At 41.7% G+C, this 18,133-nt stretch overlaps 1 protein-coding gene across 3 annotated transcripts in view; it reads left to right on the top strand.

The window, feature by feature from the left end:
* uvssa (UV-stimulated scaffold protein A) overlaps positions 1–18,133 on the top strand; it is a 109,439-nt gene that overhangs the window by 25,036 nt on the left and 66,270 nt on the right. For all 3 annotated transcript variants that reach the window (XM_084352856.1, XM_084352858.1, XM_084352857.1), the window contains exon 9: positions 16,204–16,321. In XM_084352856.1, coding sequence (XP_084208982.1) covers positions 16,204–16,321 — 118 coding nt within the window. The remainder of the gene's footprint in view (positions 1–16,203; positions 16,322–18,133) is intronic.

Here is an 18,133-nt window from a genome sequence, read left to right as displayed (position 1 = left end):
TTAAAGGTTGATTTGAATTCCCGTCTGCTGGTCATGATAATACCTGTATGAGAAAAAAAAAAAAGGCGGCGTCGGGTGTCGGATAATTCATGTCGATGTGTCGGGTTACATCGGGTCCGGGCTTTAAAAGCCACGGGCCGGGTCGGGTCGGGTTGTAATTTTCAGGCCCGTTGAGAACTCTTAGCCAGCCCACAACTAGAAACACTTGGTCAAGCCAGCCCACACGTTGTTTTGCTGTGCGCGATGTAGCCTTTCAAAATAAAAGCCCGTTACACGTTCATATTTCCTTTAAAGTTTAAAAAAAATGTTTTATTACTGGACCGTTCCACTTCAGACTGATAGTACTCAACCTCAGGATGACACCCAGAAAAAAAACAGGTCAATCTGATGTGGAATTTCAGAATAAAAGGGGGGGGGGAGACAGACACCACACAAACACATTTTCTCGGGGAAACACTGTATATATATATATATATATATATATATATATATATATATATATATATACATATATAGTTAGTGAGCCAGAAAGGGTTTGACCCCCAAGATTTAATCGTGCTAAACCCATTAGTGATCAAAAAGGGGGAAAATATTTAGTTTTTTGAGAACATTACAGTGGTGAGATTGAGCTTGTTTCGTGATTCTGGATTGTCCTGAGAGGCCTCGTTAGTGTAGATGCTAGTGACACAGTAGTTTAAATGTGAAACTTGTCAACTCTTAGTTCTTGATAGTTTTAAGTCCTGCACTTATATTTTGGCCGTTTTTACCTTTAAAGTTTTGAGGCACGTGACATGCAGTAAATTCCAGATGCAGGTTCTTTACCCGGTCCTAATCAACTGCAGTATTGTCAAGTCCCTGCTGCTTTCTGATGTTCCATGTTTTGCTGGTGCGATTGTGATGAAGAACATGATACACAAGGGAAAAAAAACAGAAGAAGAAAAAGAAGGGCCAACTTGTCCACTGGCAATGGGAACAAAGTCAAATGCTTACTTTGAACAGGTAAAAAAACAGCATGTATGCAATAATTTTGGTGTACTTTGGTGCCACTAAGATCAGGATTGACCTTTGACCCTTGACACCAACACCTTTCCAGTCAGGTTAGGTATTTGAACTCCTTAGAAATCAGTGGATGCTGATTTTTCAAGATGCATACAAGATCAGGAAGTTACGCCTTAACTTCTCGTGTGTGTGTGTGTGTGTGTGTGTGTGTGTGTGTGTGTGTGTGTGTGTGTGATTTATGTATAGTATTCTCAGTAAGATTACTGTATGTTTTATACGTTTGTGGTTTGTGTATAATGTGTTGATTAAGCGTTTTTCACTTGCTGTCTCTTAAAGAAAATGTCTTGAGATAATGGTGGCATTAGAGACACTTGGTATTCCCAAAAGACATTTTTCAATTTTAGCCTTAAATGTAGAATGAAATAATCTAGTTACTGTATATGTGTGTGTGTGTGTGTGTGTGTGTGTAGCCAGCTGTAGAGCTTTATTAACTTGTCAGGGAGACAATGGAGACATCTCTTAAGGCTTTTTCACCTCCTCATGTTCTCCTCTCCTCCATTCCCCCTTATCCCTCTGCTTTCACTTCCTCCTCCTCACTCTTTTTCTCCTCCTATGTGTGACTGTGTGTGATGGTTAACCTCCCCTCTCTGCCATACACCTGACTTATGGCTGTGCAGTAATAATTTGCCAGACCTTGGCAGGCTGAGTGTACATTAGCATATAAATAGCAGATGCACTGAGTGCCCATCACAGTCGACTACATTTAATTTTTGGCTTATAAGATTGAATGGGTTTTTAAATGCAGCGCCATCAAACTTGCCAAGAGACAAATGAAGTCAGGAAAGCAGTTGTCCCAGGCAGCTCCCTGACATCATTTTTATAAAGGATAAGAGTCTTATTTAGGGGCCAGGAGGGGAGAGGAGGCATCGTGAGATGCTATAGTAGCTGAATAAGCAAGACACCTGTGGAAGCAGCAACAAACTTCAGTTTCTAATCATGTTCAGACATTGCTTTTTTTATCCAGGTGTCAATCTTTCTCCTTGCTTAAGATACATTCTATGACTAAAAGTATGTGGACACCCAGACCATTGCACCCATATGTTAACATGAACATCCAAAACCATGAACATGAATCTGCTTCTATAATGTTCAACACTGATATTGAGCAATAAGGTCTGGCTGAGGGTGTTGGACAGGGTAGGGGTCAGGGCCTCCACACAAACTGGGAAACACTTTCACAAACCAAGACTTTCGGTGAGTTTTATTTGATTTATCTTGAGTTTGAATGAAGTAGTTTCTACAATTAGTTATTGAGGCAATTAAGTTCACCTTAGTTCAGTAAAAGAAAGAAACTTGAATTCAGAAAGGGTAAGGTTGTATTTCTGTTCTGTGAGTTTAAAAGTTAAGAGAGCTTGTGAAAAGTAATAAGCATCCTGCTTGCATATAACACCGTTTCCCAGCTGAAACTTTGGCGGGCTGTGCTACTAAGACTATGGCCTCTTGCAGTACAAAGTGGCATTCCATGGCAGGATTCATTGTAATCCTTGTGTTCAACATTGACCGTCAAAGTAAATCCACTAAAAGTGATTGTTTTTGCCACTGACAGGCTGATGTTGTTATTCTAAGTGTCTGACAACATTAAAGAAGGATCTTTACAGAGATACAAAGACACAGAGTCCGATCCTTTTTTTAACCAAAAACTGCCACTACATGACTCTCACCAAATCCATCAGACTCCATTTACAGAAAGAGTAATATAATAATAATATAATATGTATGTTGATGAATGGTCTCAGTCATCCAGGTCATGGTAACTCTAAGTTCTATACTGTAGGCAACTGGACTTGTTCCAGTTTCTTGAAGACCTTTCACTTCTCATTCAAGAGGCTTCTTCAGTTCTTCTGTCGATCTGATGGTGTTCACTGTCTGATAACTAAACAGGTCCATCACTCAACAAAATATAGAGAAATGTCCCACAAAGCAACGTTACAGGACCAAACAACAGTAACGTAGTAACTGGTAGTGTCTTTGCCAACTATTATGAGGAAAAAAAATACCACAGTTATATGTGGAGAAACGTCTGTCAGCCTGTCGGTCCTACCGACTCTTCGTCACATTTCTGCCCGAAAAACAGCGTCTGTCCCCGGCAAAAAACTTTAACTCACCAACTGTTTGTTGCAGTGAAAAAAATCACCGCGATGTCAGCCCTCCACCGAGACTTCACTGAACTTTCCCCCAGAAAACAGCCTCCCTCCCCGCGAGTGACAGAGTCAGACAGCGTCCAGTTTACTGATGGAGATTATGTAATTATGTAATTTAGAGAAAAACGTAACTTTGTCACTTTCCAGGATGTTTGGTGGGTCAGGATCCCAATCACAACACATTACAACAGCATTCATATGATTATAAACAGTCACTGTGTACATGTTTAGATTAACAGGTAAACACCGGGGGAAACACGTTGAAAAAAACACACTGCATCACCATGACGCATATCGTCACGCCTCTTTTGAAGCCGCGGCGCCGGCTTGCTGTGTGAATTACACTCTGGTTCGTCTTTAATGCCAGAGCTGCTTGGTTCTGTGTGAACAACCAATGGCGGAGAATTGGCGAACTGCCGCTGCAGCGAAAATGCGGTGTCTCTGTGTGAAAAGGGCTACTAACAAAATATTGGTGAAATGAACTAGTTTCGCGGCAGATAATGCATTATATAGAGGCTGCGCTTCGGTGTCCGGATCACTCACATTATATGGATATACGCGGCGCTCCACTGGGTCTAATTTCGTCCGAACGACTCCAAATGACACCAAAGTTATCTGGGTGAGTAAATTATCGTATTTTATGCTAGAAATAAGGTCCAGGTTGTAATAAACGGTAGTTCCCCTTTAACTCTTAATACATCAAGATACTGAAGATGTGCCAATTTAGGGAGAGGGGCGAGAGAGATGCCAGACAGCAGACTATTGTCATATTTAAGGCACTTTTCATACCACAATTCCACATAAGTCATTATCAAGCAAATACCAAAAATGGCTCTAAAATATCAGGGTGTGCTGCTTTTCTAAATACAGGGATGCAAACAGCGCGCCGAAAAGCGCAACTCGCTTTTTTCGTGGCCAATTAGGTGACTTGTGTGAATCGTTCAGATCCGAAGAGTTTTTGTTTTTGGGGGGTGGGGGGGTGCGTCTCAGCTCGGGTCAGTAAAATTAACAGCCTGACAGTGACAATCACGTGAAACTGAGGCGAACTCATTCATGGTTGCCTCTGATTATACTGATAATAGCCTACCTATTAGCTTCCAATGTAGACGCGCGACATGCGCGCTCACAACCCAAAGCGGCACGTAGCCGCGTGCATTCGGTGCGACGGCGACGCCATTTTTTCCCCCCGTGCATGTCCGTGGAGCTGTGCGCCACGGACGTGCACGGTTCTCTACGTTGCTGTGTCAGGCAGGTGTTTCCCACGGAGCTCTGCCCCGTTTCAAAGATGAAGGAAGCCCTAAGTGGAAAGATGTTGTCTCTGCGATGTAGAATGTGTTTTATAGAAGAGAAACACACATTTCAGGACCGCTGACTTGTATCATCAGAACAGACACATGTAAACACAGAAAGCTGAAAATCACTGGACATGTCTGTTGGGATTATACAAATCAACAGTGTAAAGTAGAGCTGTCAAGATGTATGCAGTAGTTAATTATTGCATATCCTACTGTACCTGTCACTCCTATTGTTTCTGATGTACAGGTGCATTAGAATGTCATGGGAGAGTTTATTAAGGCCTATGTCACTAATTCAATTAAAAAAGTGAAACTAATACATTATATATATATGTCCATTACACACCGAATGAAACATCCCATGTCTTTATTTATTCAGTTTATTTTAATAGTAATAATTATGGCTAACATTCAATGAAGACCTAAAATTCAGTATCCCCAAAAAATTAAATATTACAAAGGAACTTTTTTTCTTTTTCTTTTTTTTTTTAAAGCATTGTTAATATAGAAATGTTGGCCTTCTGAAAACTATGTCCATCTAAATGCACTCAATACTTGGTTGGGGTTGAACTACTGGAAATTGACTTTTCCGTGATGCTATAATGTAATTATTTGTTAATGGTAAACATTGCAATTACAGTAACACATAGCCTTGCTTTACTTAAACAGCTTTTTAATTTCAGTTTTTCCAGGAACTGTTTTTATTTATATCTGGGTATCTGGTTTTTAGTCTTGCCAAGTTACCAATATTTGTTTTGTCTTTTTTCCTATTACAGTGACACATGGCCCTGCTTTACCTGAACAATCACTGCTAATTTGTCGGTAAATCAGTTAGAGAAGCAGTTTTTATCTCATCTGGAGGACTCTTCGATGCTGTGTGATTTTCTTCCCATGTGTGTCCAGCAGAATAAACTAAAGCTCTGTTAAAATGCAAAGCAGCCCCCCATGCAGCCATGTGGGGGAATAGAGGCCATATTTTAGCCGTGCTCCTCGTCAGCAAAATGTTTCTGGAGGAAAGCTTCTTCTACTGTGAGACTTACAGCTCTGCCAGGCTGGCCGACAGCACTCGATGCTATCAGGATTAAATTAAGGTGAATTAGAGACAAAGAGGCAGAAAGAGGAGGAAAAGGGATGATGTTAGGGCAAGATTTTCTTCCAGCTGGGTGATCACTTCTTAGTCTTTGGTCATTGATCAGAGTAGAATAAACCAGCCGGGATTAAAGTAGACAAGCACAAAACCTATAGAGACTATATTTGTATGTGTGTGTGTACGTGTGCTGAGTGTGAATGCATTGTGCCGTGAGGATGAATAAGAGTAGAAGTGGAGTGGAGTAATGGAGAAAGTTTGCTTTGGTGTTTAAAATGTTCCACTTCTGTTTAACAGCATCCTCTCAGCTTTTCTTTGTGAAATAAATAAGATCAAGTGTCAGTATATTACTTGAGCTCTGCTCTGTACAACTTCCTTTCTTATATTAAAAGGATCATTTGAAGTAATAACAGCTGTTTTTATCAGAGTTGGGAATTTTTTTAGGTGGACTTGCAGGTCTAACTTTGTCTTAATGTGATATCAGTTGTTGGCTATGTTTAGGTTATTGCTTCTCACTTGATTACATTAAGGTGACCAGATTTCTGAAATGAAAACCAATATATACCAATATGTCATGAATCATCATCCAATATTATTATCTATGAATAAAAAGGGGGGCAATGACTGTTTAGTGTTTTTTGACCATAATAACTGTTGACAGAAAAAAATACTCCAAGTTGAGTTCATTTTAACTACTTTATATATTGTTGGCTCATTTAATCTATAGCAATGCATCATATTCTATAAGATCATCATATATTTGGAGTGTGGCTGTCTTGTGAGAACCACAGAGCTAAAAAAACAACATGTCAACTTTGCATGTTTTTTACATTTTAGTCCAAGTGGGTTGTTAAATGGTTTGTTGCTTTAGCTAAAGAAGGAGGGTCATTTTCTCGCAAAGGAACTTTTCATCCTTCAGTTTATCACAAACATCCAAAATCAACACATCTGGAGATGCATGGTTTTCTCTGGACAGGAAGGAGATTAAACATAACAAACACTGATGACCTGCAGTCATCACAGCCGGTCACTTCAGGTCATATTTCAACAACACTAAATGAAACCCATAAATGTGGGATCACCACCTGACCTAGGGCTGGGCGATATGGCCTCAAATCAATATCACGATATATTGAGCAACTCACCTCGATAACGATAAATGAACGATAAGTACAAAATCCCCCCCCCCCCCACGCCTAAATAAAAAAAAGAAGGTAGTGTCGCTTGTAAACAAATGATAAATAATGGTATGAACAAAAACGTCAATAAAACACTGAAAAAAATATTGCAAATAACACTGCCATGTGACAACTTTAAACTCTTTTAAACAAATAAGAGCACTGATGATTAAGAATAAGAGGGGCTTGAACAGGGCACTTCAAAAAGGAGCAGCAGACTTGGTATCCTGACCTGTTTACTCAGACTAGTGTTGTAGATGTGAATCTGACTCATGGCTGCATGTGATCACTCTACTCTACACACCAGTGTTTACTCCAGGTTCTTGCTAAGAAACACTAGCATGTTTACCATTTCAGGCTTCAGGCAGGATCTGAGGCATGTAACAATGTTTCCTCCAGAACTGAAAAAGCCACTTTTAAGTTTCAGTTAAAAACCTTCTTTTTAGCAAACTTTGTGTACACAAACGATGTTCTCAATGCTCATGTTCATGTGTAGAGACCCTGGTGATGCTACGAGCAAAGTTTCATGTTGTGTCGAGTCTTCTTAGTGTTTTAAAAATAGCGATTTTGATGCTACAGAAAAGTTGCCCGCACACCTCCATTGTAAATGAGTTTGACCTGGAAACGAAACTACGGTGAATCTTAAAAGTGGCTTTTTCGTCGTAATTATGCTTTTACACAAAGGTTTGACTCGTGTTCATTCACAAAATAAGCCGAGGTTGCATTTTGGCAACAGTTACACATGAACATACCGGTAGCCTACCTACACACACAGCCAAACAAGACATAATACGATTTTTTTTTTTTTTTAAAACACCGAATATACCGACATGGGCAAAATGACGTCGGTTATCGTCGTAAATTTCGGTATCCGTAAATTTTCGGTTTATCGCCCAGGCCTAACCTGACCGCTCTGTGTATTATCTTGTGGTATTAATAATGATTTAAAATAATGATCAAAAGAACGGGACTCAACAAGTAGCTCGTTAACGAGGATTATTATTAGCCAGGTTTATTGCCTGTGGTCCGTCTGCTGAGAAGAAATTTCCAGTGCCTCATGGAAATTATATTTAAAATATCTGCATTGTATAAACAAACGAATTTCATTAAAGCAAGTCATTCGGTGTTTTCAAAGTCACTCTATGAAGCTGAGGCGGATTATTCTTTTAGCGCTCAGAGGCTGCTGGCGTGAGGCTATGAGCTTTCTTTAATTCTTTTTTACAGTTTTCATCAGGTCGATTACTCTCCTCTCCTCCTCTGGAGCAGGTCCAGTGTCCAGAGGAGGTGCTACAGGTTTATCACCAGGTTGGAGTCACTGTCACCTGTTGGAGCTGCAGCCCTGTGCGCTCTCAGAGATACTGCTTGGCTCTGTACGCTCTCAATGTGCCTCTTTGTGTTCCACTCTTGACGTTGCATGTTTTGAGACGCTAAACTGTACGCCTACATATTTCTAAATATATTTAAAACATTGTGTTAGACATCAAAATATTCACTCAGTGTTCATATTTCTTCTCGGCCCTGCTGGTCTTGTTTTTTTCCAGTTTATCTTTAGGATCTTGAAGAAGGTCTCTGGCTTAACTCTATGCAAACCAGAAGTGAACTTTCATGTAATGCACTGCATCAGTCTGGTTGTCCGCAACAGTATCCAACAAAAACTTCCCACGCCAAAATTCACTGCAGCAGAAATAATCCGCTTCTGTTGGCATCGGAGGGCAATGTGAGCAAACACACAGCCAGTCGCTGACTTCTGTCGACAGCTCTCTCTGCTGGATTTCTTCAGTTGTTTACTCTTACTCAAATAAGTATCCTGCCTGAGTATCATTGTCAGCCAAAACACTGTAAAAAGTTTCCCCTCTATGACCTCCTCTGCCCTCATGTTAAAATGACGCTTTCGCTGTTCGCTTATTTCGATCTATCATGCCGCTGGATACCCAGAGGTGGAGACTAGAAATCCAAAATGAAATGGCCTGTAGTTCTTCCAAATACCAGGGACATCACTGGTACTCGGAAGTAGGCCAGATTTTACGGTGCCCCCGAGCGACACAGAGAACACTGAGGGGGCTTATTAGTGTGTCCCTCAGCATGAGCTAAATTCCAATAGATAAAAATTGGTGAAGTTATCCTTTAAGGCTACACAGCTGTTTAGTCCCAATTCCTTAAGTTCTCTTTGCATTGTGTGTGTGTGGAAATGCTCTTACTTGCACTATTAAACATAGCCACGAGTTCTACTGATTGATCAGTAGAATCTTGATGATCATGATCATCAAGATTTTTTTCCGAACATATTTCTTCTTCGAAGATGATGGTTCACCACTGTCCTTCCAGGTTTTAATAATGCGTTGGACAGTTCTTAACCCAATTTTAGTAGTTTCATCAATCTCCTCAGCTGTTTTCTTGCTTGATGCAGGCCAATAAATTTGACCCTTCTGAAACAGAGTAACATCTTTTCCACGACCACAGGATATGACTCCTGACATGGTTGTTCAAGGAATGAGAAGATACTCACTGCATCAAACGTATTAATCACTGCAGTAATTATCTAATGGAAGGCTCTTACCTGTTTGCTTAGTTAAATCCAGGTGGTGACTTTTTTTTTTGGCCAGGCATCAAGTTTAAATATTTGAGCATTTTTCAGGAGGATGATCTGAACAGCTGTTCTATTCACACTTAAAATGTTTTTTGTCTTTTCAATGTAATTTTCAATCTATGAAATCAAACTGTTTCTTTATTTTTGCCAAGCTTCTCTCAAGTTTTACTCTTTCAAATAATCAACCATCTACAGAACTTTTCAGTACACTATTTTTCTACTTCTTCTTCTCATCATCATTCTTATTAATAATATTGTTTAAAGTGAGCCTCTTAAAGTTTAACAGAAAAATACATCATACAAACAGCAACTTTTGCAGCCTTGTCAGTCTGATGGCGAGTTATCACTTTCTGTCATCACTAACATGCTGTTAATAATCAAAGAAGCTCTGAGGCTTTGTTCTATATGTTATAATACAAGATTTAAGCATTGAGCTACAATCAGGCAACATTCATGATTCTGTACAGTCAAACTAACCAAAAACTTCTTATTGATCATCATTATAAAGTTTCAGGGCGGTCCTGTAACCATGGTAACTCACGGTGCCAGAGGGGAGGGAGAGACGCTGAATGAAGCCGTTTACACAGATACACTGCAGAAAAAGTCCAGACTATAGTTGTTGTTTCACACATGTAGCACACAACAGGAGACTCTCCGTGTCAGACGAGTTCTCACGTGCTGACTAAACTCAGTTGATAACGTAGCAGCGCGACGAGTCCTTGCTAGCTAAGCAGCTAAACTTTAGCGCCGCTCCGTGTTGAGATCCCGCCCCGTGTGGGTCACTACACTGTCATTGGTCAGGCGAACGATACCATTGGCTGTAGAGTGTGACAATCTGTCAATAAACATCAGCCAACAGTTCTCCGATCTACATTGATCTCATAATGCTACTGCCATGCTGACTAGCAGCAGATGTATATTTGTATATACATATTTGTAATGTATATTTTCGCCTGTTTTTCAGGCAGTGGGGGTCGACGCGACATGTTGTCCTCTTCTCTCCGTGTCTGTCTGTAGGTGTGTGTTCACGTGTTTGTTTGTGTGTACGCCGGTGCGAAGCTCCACCCATCGTAAAACAGAGAGCGGAGGAGAAGCGTAGATGCGCGACGATGAAGAAAATGAAATGAAATATCCTCGCTTAAATTAGATCAGTAACATCATTATTTATAAAAAGAACACGGTCCAGACCTGTTCTATAGGAAAAGTGACCTGTTGTGATTTGGTGATATAAATGAAATTAACTTGACTTTCGGGGGGCGCGGGGTCCCGTTGGGGGGGGCAGGGCGCCCCCCCTTACCACGGTAGGGGAAACACTGCTCAGCACATTTTTGCTGTCCCAACTGTCATGTGTATCCAACAGATGACTTTCTTTGTGAAGTTTGCATATTCCAGGTAAAGCTACAATGATATGTAGATCAAAAGAAAATTTAGTTGCAAATCATTTCAATTAATCATATAAGTCATAGGGGTGGAGCCGAACCCGAATACGGTATTCGGAAAGGCACAAATAACGTGTTTTTTACAAATACTTATTTCGAACAAATACTTTAAAAAATATTTGTATTCGGGAACAAGAAAAACATCATATCAAAAAGCTACGTTTCCTCATGAGACCGCAGTACATGCCCGGATGAGTGAGTGAGTGACGTTCAGGAGTCGGGGGTGGGGGCGTCAAAACACCGCTGTTCCGACCACCCCGCCCCCGCAGCTGTCCATGGTGCTGCTGAACCAGGTGACGTTGTTTACACTCTGCGTTGTGGCTTGTCTGTGAAACGCGCGCTGCTCAGGGACTGGGCAGATCTGTCCCACTTGCTTTGTCCCTCACTCCGTTGGGAGATCTTCCACAGAGTAAAAGAAATACACATTGTTTCTCTCCCCCGCTCCGCTCGAGCGCAGCTGAACGCGGCTTGAGCCCACTTCACGGGCGCGAGGCTGCTGCAGCCGGCGACCCTGCTGACAGCAGACCGGGGGAGAAAAGTTTACTAAAAAGACCAGGGGTCCGTTTCACAAAGCAGGTTTAGTGAAAACTCTGAGTCTGTTAACCCCGAAATGAGGGAAACTCTTAGTTTTCGTTTCACAAAGGGAGGTAACTTAAGCTCTCGGTCAGTTTCCATGGTAACATACTCTATGAACCTAACCTGGTCGGGACCAGGTTTTTCTCAACAAACCTCGAGTTTCTCTCTGTCTCCGCCCTCTTTCAGCCACACACGGTATTTGATTTCCTCATTCATTCAGTCAGCAGGCGAGTTTTGGCGTAATATAGTTCTGCCGTCTGTTTTTTGAGAAAATCATTGCAAAAATCAGTCAATAGGCCTACATTAGAAGTTATATTAGGTGGCGACTATTTTCACTACCATGGCATGTCCTTTTGATAATGATCCCGTGGATGAAGGTGCAGCATTACTGCGCAGATAATTAAATATTCGTCGGGAGATGATTATCAGACCGCGCATAGATGTTCTTGCATTTCCAGACAATTATCTTTTTGAGCGACACCATTTCACGTCACAGTCCATCATTTACATACACAACCTAATCCGTCCTTACATTTCCAACATTACCAACCGAAGTCATGCTCTCACATCCCAGCATATATTGTGTGTTGCGCTGCTTTTTTTTTTTTTTTTGAATAGGGAGTTTTTTTATACAACGTCGGAGATGCAGAGCACTTGAGCAAGGCAACTGTATGCAGAGCGGTCAGAAAAGTGTGCCTCGCCCTGAAACGCCCAGTGGGGTGAAAAACGTAGCCCTCCTCTTCCCCGTTGCCATGGTGACTCGTCGAATCGAGGCTCCATTGATGCTGTCTTTTTATGCTTGTGGCGCACGCGCTTAACTCCAGGTGAAACTACTCCGAGTTGATCAAACTAACTCAAATCAGCTGTTCTGGAACCGAAAACTCAGAGTTTCCTATCTCAGAGTAGATCAACTCAGAGTTCAAGGTTAGACTCAGAGTTTGTTGAACCTGCTTTGTGAAACGGACCCCAGGTTGAGGCCAGAAGCATAATGACCGTTAGCTATAGGCTACTATGTCATATTATTTACAGATCAAGTTTAGTTCTTGGAGCTCTGTGCATTAGAAAGAACAGTTCTTTTAAGTATTATTTGTTTTTATTCTGTCTGTTCAACGTCCTCCAACAAGGACGGGTGGTGGTGGGGTTCATAATGTTCACAATGATATTTTATTAGTTGTTGGATGAGGTAATGGCTGTTATGTTATTTTCTTTTCAATGACATTCCTTGTTACATGTTCATTGCTGGATTTATGGAAAAACATCAACCAATGTTGCATATCCATAATTATTATAATGGATAATTAAAGAATACTTACACTGTAACGAAAATTAGTGTAACTCAAAAAAAAAAAAAATTTACACCTATTTTGAATTTTACTCGAATACAAATACAAATACTTTTCCCCCCTCAACAAATACAAATACAAATACAAATATCGGTTGCTCCACACACCCCTACTATATATATTATATTATTCACAGTGAGGATTTATGTACATATAAAGTGCAATTTAGTCTGTAAATGTAAAGACTGTGAGTGGATGATTTTGGAGTCCGGGGGTTACTGACACTGGGTGACTGATCAAGTGTTCATCAGTGTGACTGCCTGGGGGAAGGAACTGATGCTCCGCTACAGTGTTCTGTAGCGCCTGCCGGAGGGGAGAAGTTCAAACAGATTGTGTCCAGGGTGTGATGGGTCTGCAGAGATGTTTCTTGCCGTTTCCTGACTCTGGATGAGTATAGGACCTGGATGGTGGGCAGTTTAGCACCAATGATTTTTTCTGCAGTCCTGATTGACCGTGTCAGCCTGTTCCTGTCCTGTTTGGTGGCTGATCCAAACCAAACGATGATGTAGGTGCAGAGAACAGACTGGACTATTGCCATGTAGAACTGCATCAGCAGCTCGTGGGGCAGGTTGAACTTCCTGAGCTGACGCAGGAAGTACATCCTCTGCTGGGCCTTTTTGATTATGGAGTCTACGTTGGGAGTCGACTTTAGGTCCTGGGAGATGGAAGATCCCAGAAACCTGAAGGTTTCCACAGCAGACACAGAGTTATTGAAAATGGTGATGGGGGTAGTGTAGGGGGGCTACTCCTGAAGTCCACTGTCATCTCCACAGTTTTGAGCATGTTCAGCTCCAAGTTGTTCTGACCACACCAGAGGGCCAGCTGTTCCACTTCCCATCTGTAAGCAGACTCGTCACCGTCCCCGATGAGGCCGATGACCGTTGTGTCATCTGCAAACTTCAGGAGTTTGACAGATGGGTTTCTTGAGATGCAGTCGTTGGTGTATAGGGAGAAGAGCAGTGGGGAGAGCACACATCCCTGGGGGGCGCCTGTGCTGATTGACCGGGTGCTGGATGTGATTTGCCCCAGCCTCACCTGCTGCTTCCTGTCTGTCAGGAAGTTTGTTATCCACTGACAGGTGGAGGCTGGGACAGTGAGCTGGGTGAGTTTGGAGTGGAGGATGTCTGGGATGATGGTGTTGAACGCTGAGCTGAAGTCCACAAACAGGATCTTAGCATATGGGTCAGTGACATATGCACCAGAAAAAAGTGTTTTTTCAAAAACTTCAAATAACAGGCATAAAACTGATTGAGTTTTGTTCTACTAACTCTCATCTTTATACAAACATATGTTGTTTTTAGATTTTCAATTGGAATCACAATTTATGTGACAATTTGTTGTATTAGTGCCTAAAATCGTCATACGGTGTGACATGAAAATAATTGTATATAAAATGAAAATAGATTATACCTTTCTTAAGTTACTCACTTTATCAAAGTCCTTTATCATAACTAAACTGTGATCCTTTATAGTTTTGTGAAAATTAATTAAATTTGTGTATTATTTTCTAAATCATTGCTCAATGTGAGACCTATGTCGTCAGTCTTTCAACGTATTTTCTATTTATTGTGACAAACCTTGCTATAAAATCATAAAAATATTTGTGACTCTTGCTCATACTATTTTCTATGTATTCCATGTATTCCATTTTCACGTTTTATAATTAATAAAGGTATGTTATTTTCACAATTTGGAATGTCACACCACATGATATAGTGTCACACCATATGATCATGTCGCCATGTGTCAATGCAAAACATGTATTAACCTACCTATTGGTGAGTACTGATCACTCATATGACAGGAAATATTAATTAGGGTTATTCTCTGCATTTCATAACTGCGTTCCTCTTAGTTGCACTGCCTACAGTGTTCTAGTCCAATGATATTTTAGATATGATGTATTGCCAGGCTTCAAGAAATCTGCCCCAATGCCGTTTTATTCCCACGGTGAATAAAACGGCTTACAGTTTATGAAAAGTGTCTCCAAGTGGTGGCTGCATGATTTGTTTAACACTGTGACATCTGTACACCAACCTTCATTAATATAAAAGCAGATTCCACCTCCCCTCCTTTTCCCGACAGCTCCGTTACGCGGTCCGCTTGGAGAATTGCTTATTAGTTGAATTGCTTATTGATATTTTTCAACTTACAGGCGATGCTTTCCATGGCAAAACAATAAGATGGCAACAGATGAACGTCCTGTGCTCTGTAGGACTGAATCTAACCTCCTGGGCCCACATGCAATGTTTGTGCTCCTGTCCAGACAGGAAGTTGCATCATTGGACTGTACCATTAAACAGAAACACTATAAACTAAAACTCTCTCCTCTCCACTCTGGCAGAACTTGGCATTGCTAACCCTGCTCTAACCTGGTTCACATCATACCAGACAAATCGCACCTTTCAGGCCACGTGGAATGGCTCCTTGTCCAAACACTGCTCTCTGGAAACTGGTGTCCCTCAAGGCTCAGTACTTAGAACACTTCTGTTTTCACTATGCACTAGATCACTTGGCTCTGCAATCACATCACATGGATTCTCTCACCACTGTTATGCTGAAGACACCCAACTGTTCCTCTCTTTTCCCCCATCCCCCAATACCCACGTTGCAACATGCATCTCGGAATGTCTGGCAGACATCTCCGCTTGGACAACTGCGCATCACCTCAACCTCGACCTTAGTAAGACTTAACTCCTCTTCATCCCGGGGAAAGACTGCCCTCACATGGACCTGTCAGTCACTGTCGAGGATGTCACAGTATCGCCTTCATCGACTGCAAGGAACCTGGGCGTTATCCTCGACGACGGACTATCCTGCACCCCCAACATCACCGTGTTGGCCTGATCCTGCAGATTTGCCCTCTACAACATCCGCAGGATCCAGTCTTTCCTCACAAAGGACGCAGCACAACTCCTGGTCCAAACGCTGGTCATCCCCTGCCTGGATTACTGCAACTCGCTCTTGGCTGGACTCACAGCCTCCACGACTAAACCGTTGTAACATATCCAGAATGCTGCAGCACACCTCGTTTTCAATCTACCCAAATTCTCCCATGTGACCCCCCTCCTCCGTGACCTCCACTGGCTTCTTGTTGCGGCCCGCATCCGATTCAAGACGATGGTGCTGGCCTTCAAGGCCGTCAACGGAACTGCACCCATCTACCTCCAAACACTGGTCAGACCACACGCCCCAGTGTGAGTACTTCGCTCTACTACATCCACTGGCCGGCTGGTACTGCCATCGCTGAGAGGAAACAAAGATCGCTCAGCGAAGTCGCAACTCTGTTCTGGCGCCTCAGTGGTGGAATGAACTCCCGACCAATGTCAGGACAGCAGAGTCACTCGCCATCTTCCGCGAAAGTTTCAAGACTCACTTGTTCAGACCTCGCATAGCATGACTCATTGCACACAACACATAATACATGAGTAATATGCAAAGTCTGTAATATCTAATTTTGATATTATTAAAAGCTAAACTTGACCTACTCATCCTCAGATGAAGGCTTCTTCAGAAGGAGAGGAGGACAACAGTGATGATGATGATGACTTCGATGAGGTTCCAGAAAAAGAGGGATATGAGCCGCACATTCCAGAGCATCTACGAGCCGAGTATGGTGAGTCCAACACACACAAACACACAAAACATGCACCTCAAAATCTAAAGACACGTAGTATAAATAGTGAGGTTAAGCTACAAAGAAGACCTGCTGCTGCTCTAATCTTATAAGATTCACACAGACACTCTACAAACAAACACACACAGACACACACACACACACACACACACACAGACACACTTCAGAGAAGCAGCTGGTTATATGCAGGTAAAGTGCTTCTTAATTGGGTTTAAGACAAGTGTGTACATGGAAGTGTGTGTGTGTGTGTGTGTGTCTGTCTGTGTCTGTGTGTCTGTAGCCCCTTTTAGTTAGAAAATGCGCCACATTTGCAGCCAGATAAAGGCTGCAATCTGCCGTCTTGTCTATGTGAAACAGAGGTGTAATATTCCTCCTTTTCAAAAAAGCCGCCACTGGGGTAGGCGTAAACATGTGACGTGACGTGAAGCATGAGGGCGTGAACAGTGATGAGTGATCTGGTTATTGATGATTCTCTCAGCTGTGATGATTAGCATCTCCCGGATCTCAGCGGCTTTCCAGTTACTCATCTTGACGTCCGCAGATGAAGTGATGAACTGACTGCTGTGATCAGCTGTTTCCTGCTTATGAAACTCCCGGCTGTGGGTCACACAACAGTGCACGTCATCAACACCTCCGCCCCTGTCACGCAATTGCCGGCACATGGACGCCTTGGATTTACATAGCAATGGAGGTGGCAAAAAGTGTACCCTCCGCGGCGTCATATTGGCGGACCAAAACGGACCCCCAATATGCCGTGGTCTGTCTAAATTCGCGGACCTAGCCACAAAAAGGACAGCCAAATTGGCGGGTTGCTGTCCAGTATAAAACACTTTGTGGGTCTGTGTGAGAGTTTATGTGTTTTTCTTTGCCAATGGTTTTAGAAAAATAAACTAACTTTATAGGATTGGGGAGGATTGTGGTCCCAAACAGTGTGAGGAAACCAGATAATCAGACTGCTCTGAAATTGTTCAAATTCAAACTACAATTTCAATGTGGGAAAACGTTTTAATCAGTAATAATGTGTTCAAATTCTAAATTTATTTGACAAATTATGTGTTAGTTATTATTTGTTTGCCATTTTTTTGAAAATATGAGCCTATTTCTCTCATTGTCTTTTTCAGACTGATTTAAGTGGATAGTAAAACCAAATATTGACAGCATTCTCAGAACAGCAGCCTTTTTTGTAACTTTACAGGTGCATTCATTGGATTTTGGCCACTTGGGAGAAGTAGAACAAGCTATAAACACAAGATTGACTTGTTGAAAGTTTTTATGATTGCTTATTTACACATTGAGCAGTCTCAGCGCAACACCTGAATTAATTTGGAGTCGTGTTTCCTGCTGGAAAGATTTAATCAGGGAATTTAGACTGGTATTAACATCCATCCTGAGTGATCTGATCACAAGTGGACAACTTTAAGTCCATCAGTTCACACCTGGCATTAAAATACATCTCGAGGGACCACACTACTGTTGTTTTGGGGAATGATAAACTGTAGGCCTATATACTGTACATCCAAACGTTACCCCCTCACTTTAAGTGCAAGCTGGACTTTTTTGTTTAAGAAATGAATTAACTGTGGATATAGCCAAGCCTGATGTCTATTAACAGCACAGTTTTCTGTTGCTTTGGGGAGATTTTTTGTTGAATGTTGCGTTATTAGGTCTGAACATAAATAATAGATGCTGCTCTTTATGCTTTCCCAAGCTAATACATCAAGGCCCCCCTCCTCAAGAGACTTGATAGGGACTATCAACACTAACACTAACAAAAAAAGTTAAAACAATGTA

Source organism: Pagrus pagrus, assembly GCF_965226575.1.
Source record: "Pagrus pagrus genome assembly, chromosome: 5".
NCBI lineage: Eukaryota > Metazoa > Chordata > Actinopteri > Spariformes > Sparidae > Pagrus > Pagrus pagrus.
Note: the sequence above shows the minus strand (reverse complement) of the source record. Positions and strands in the feature narration are given on the sequence as shown.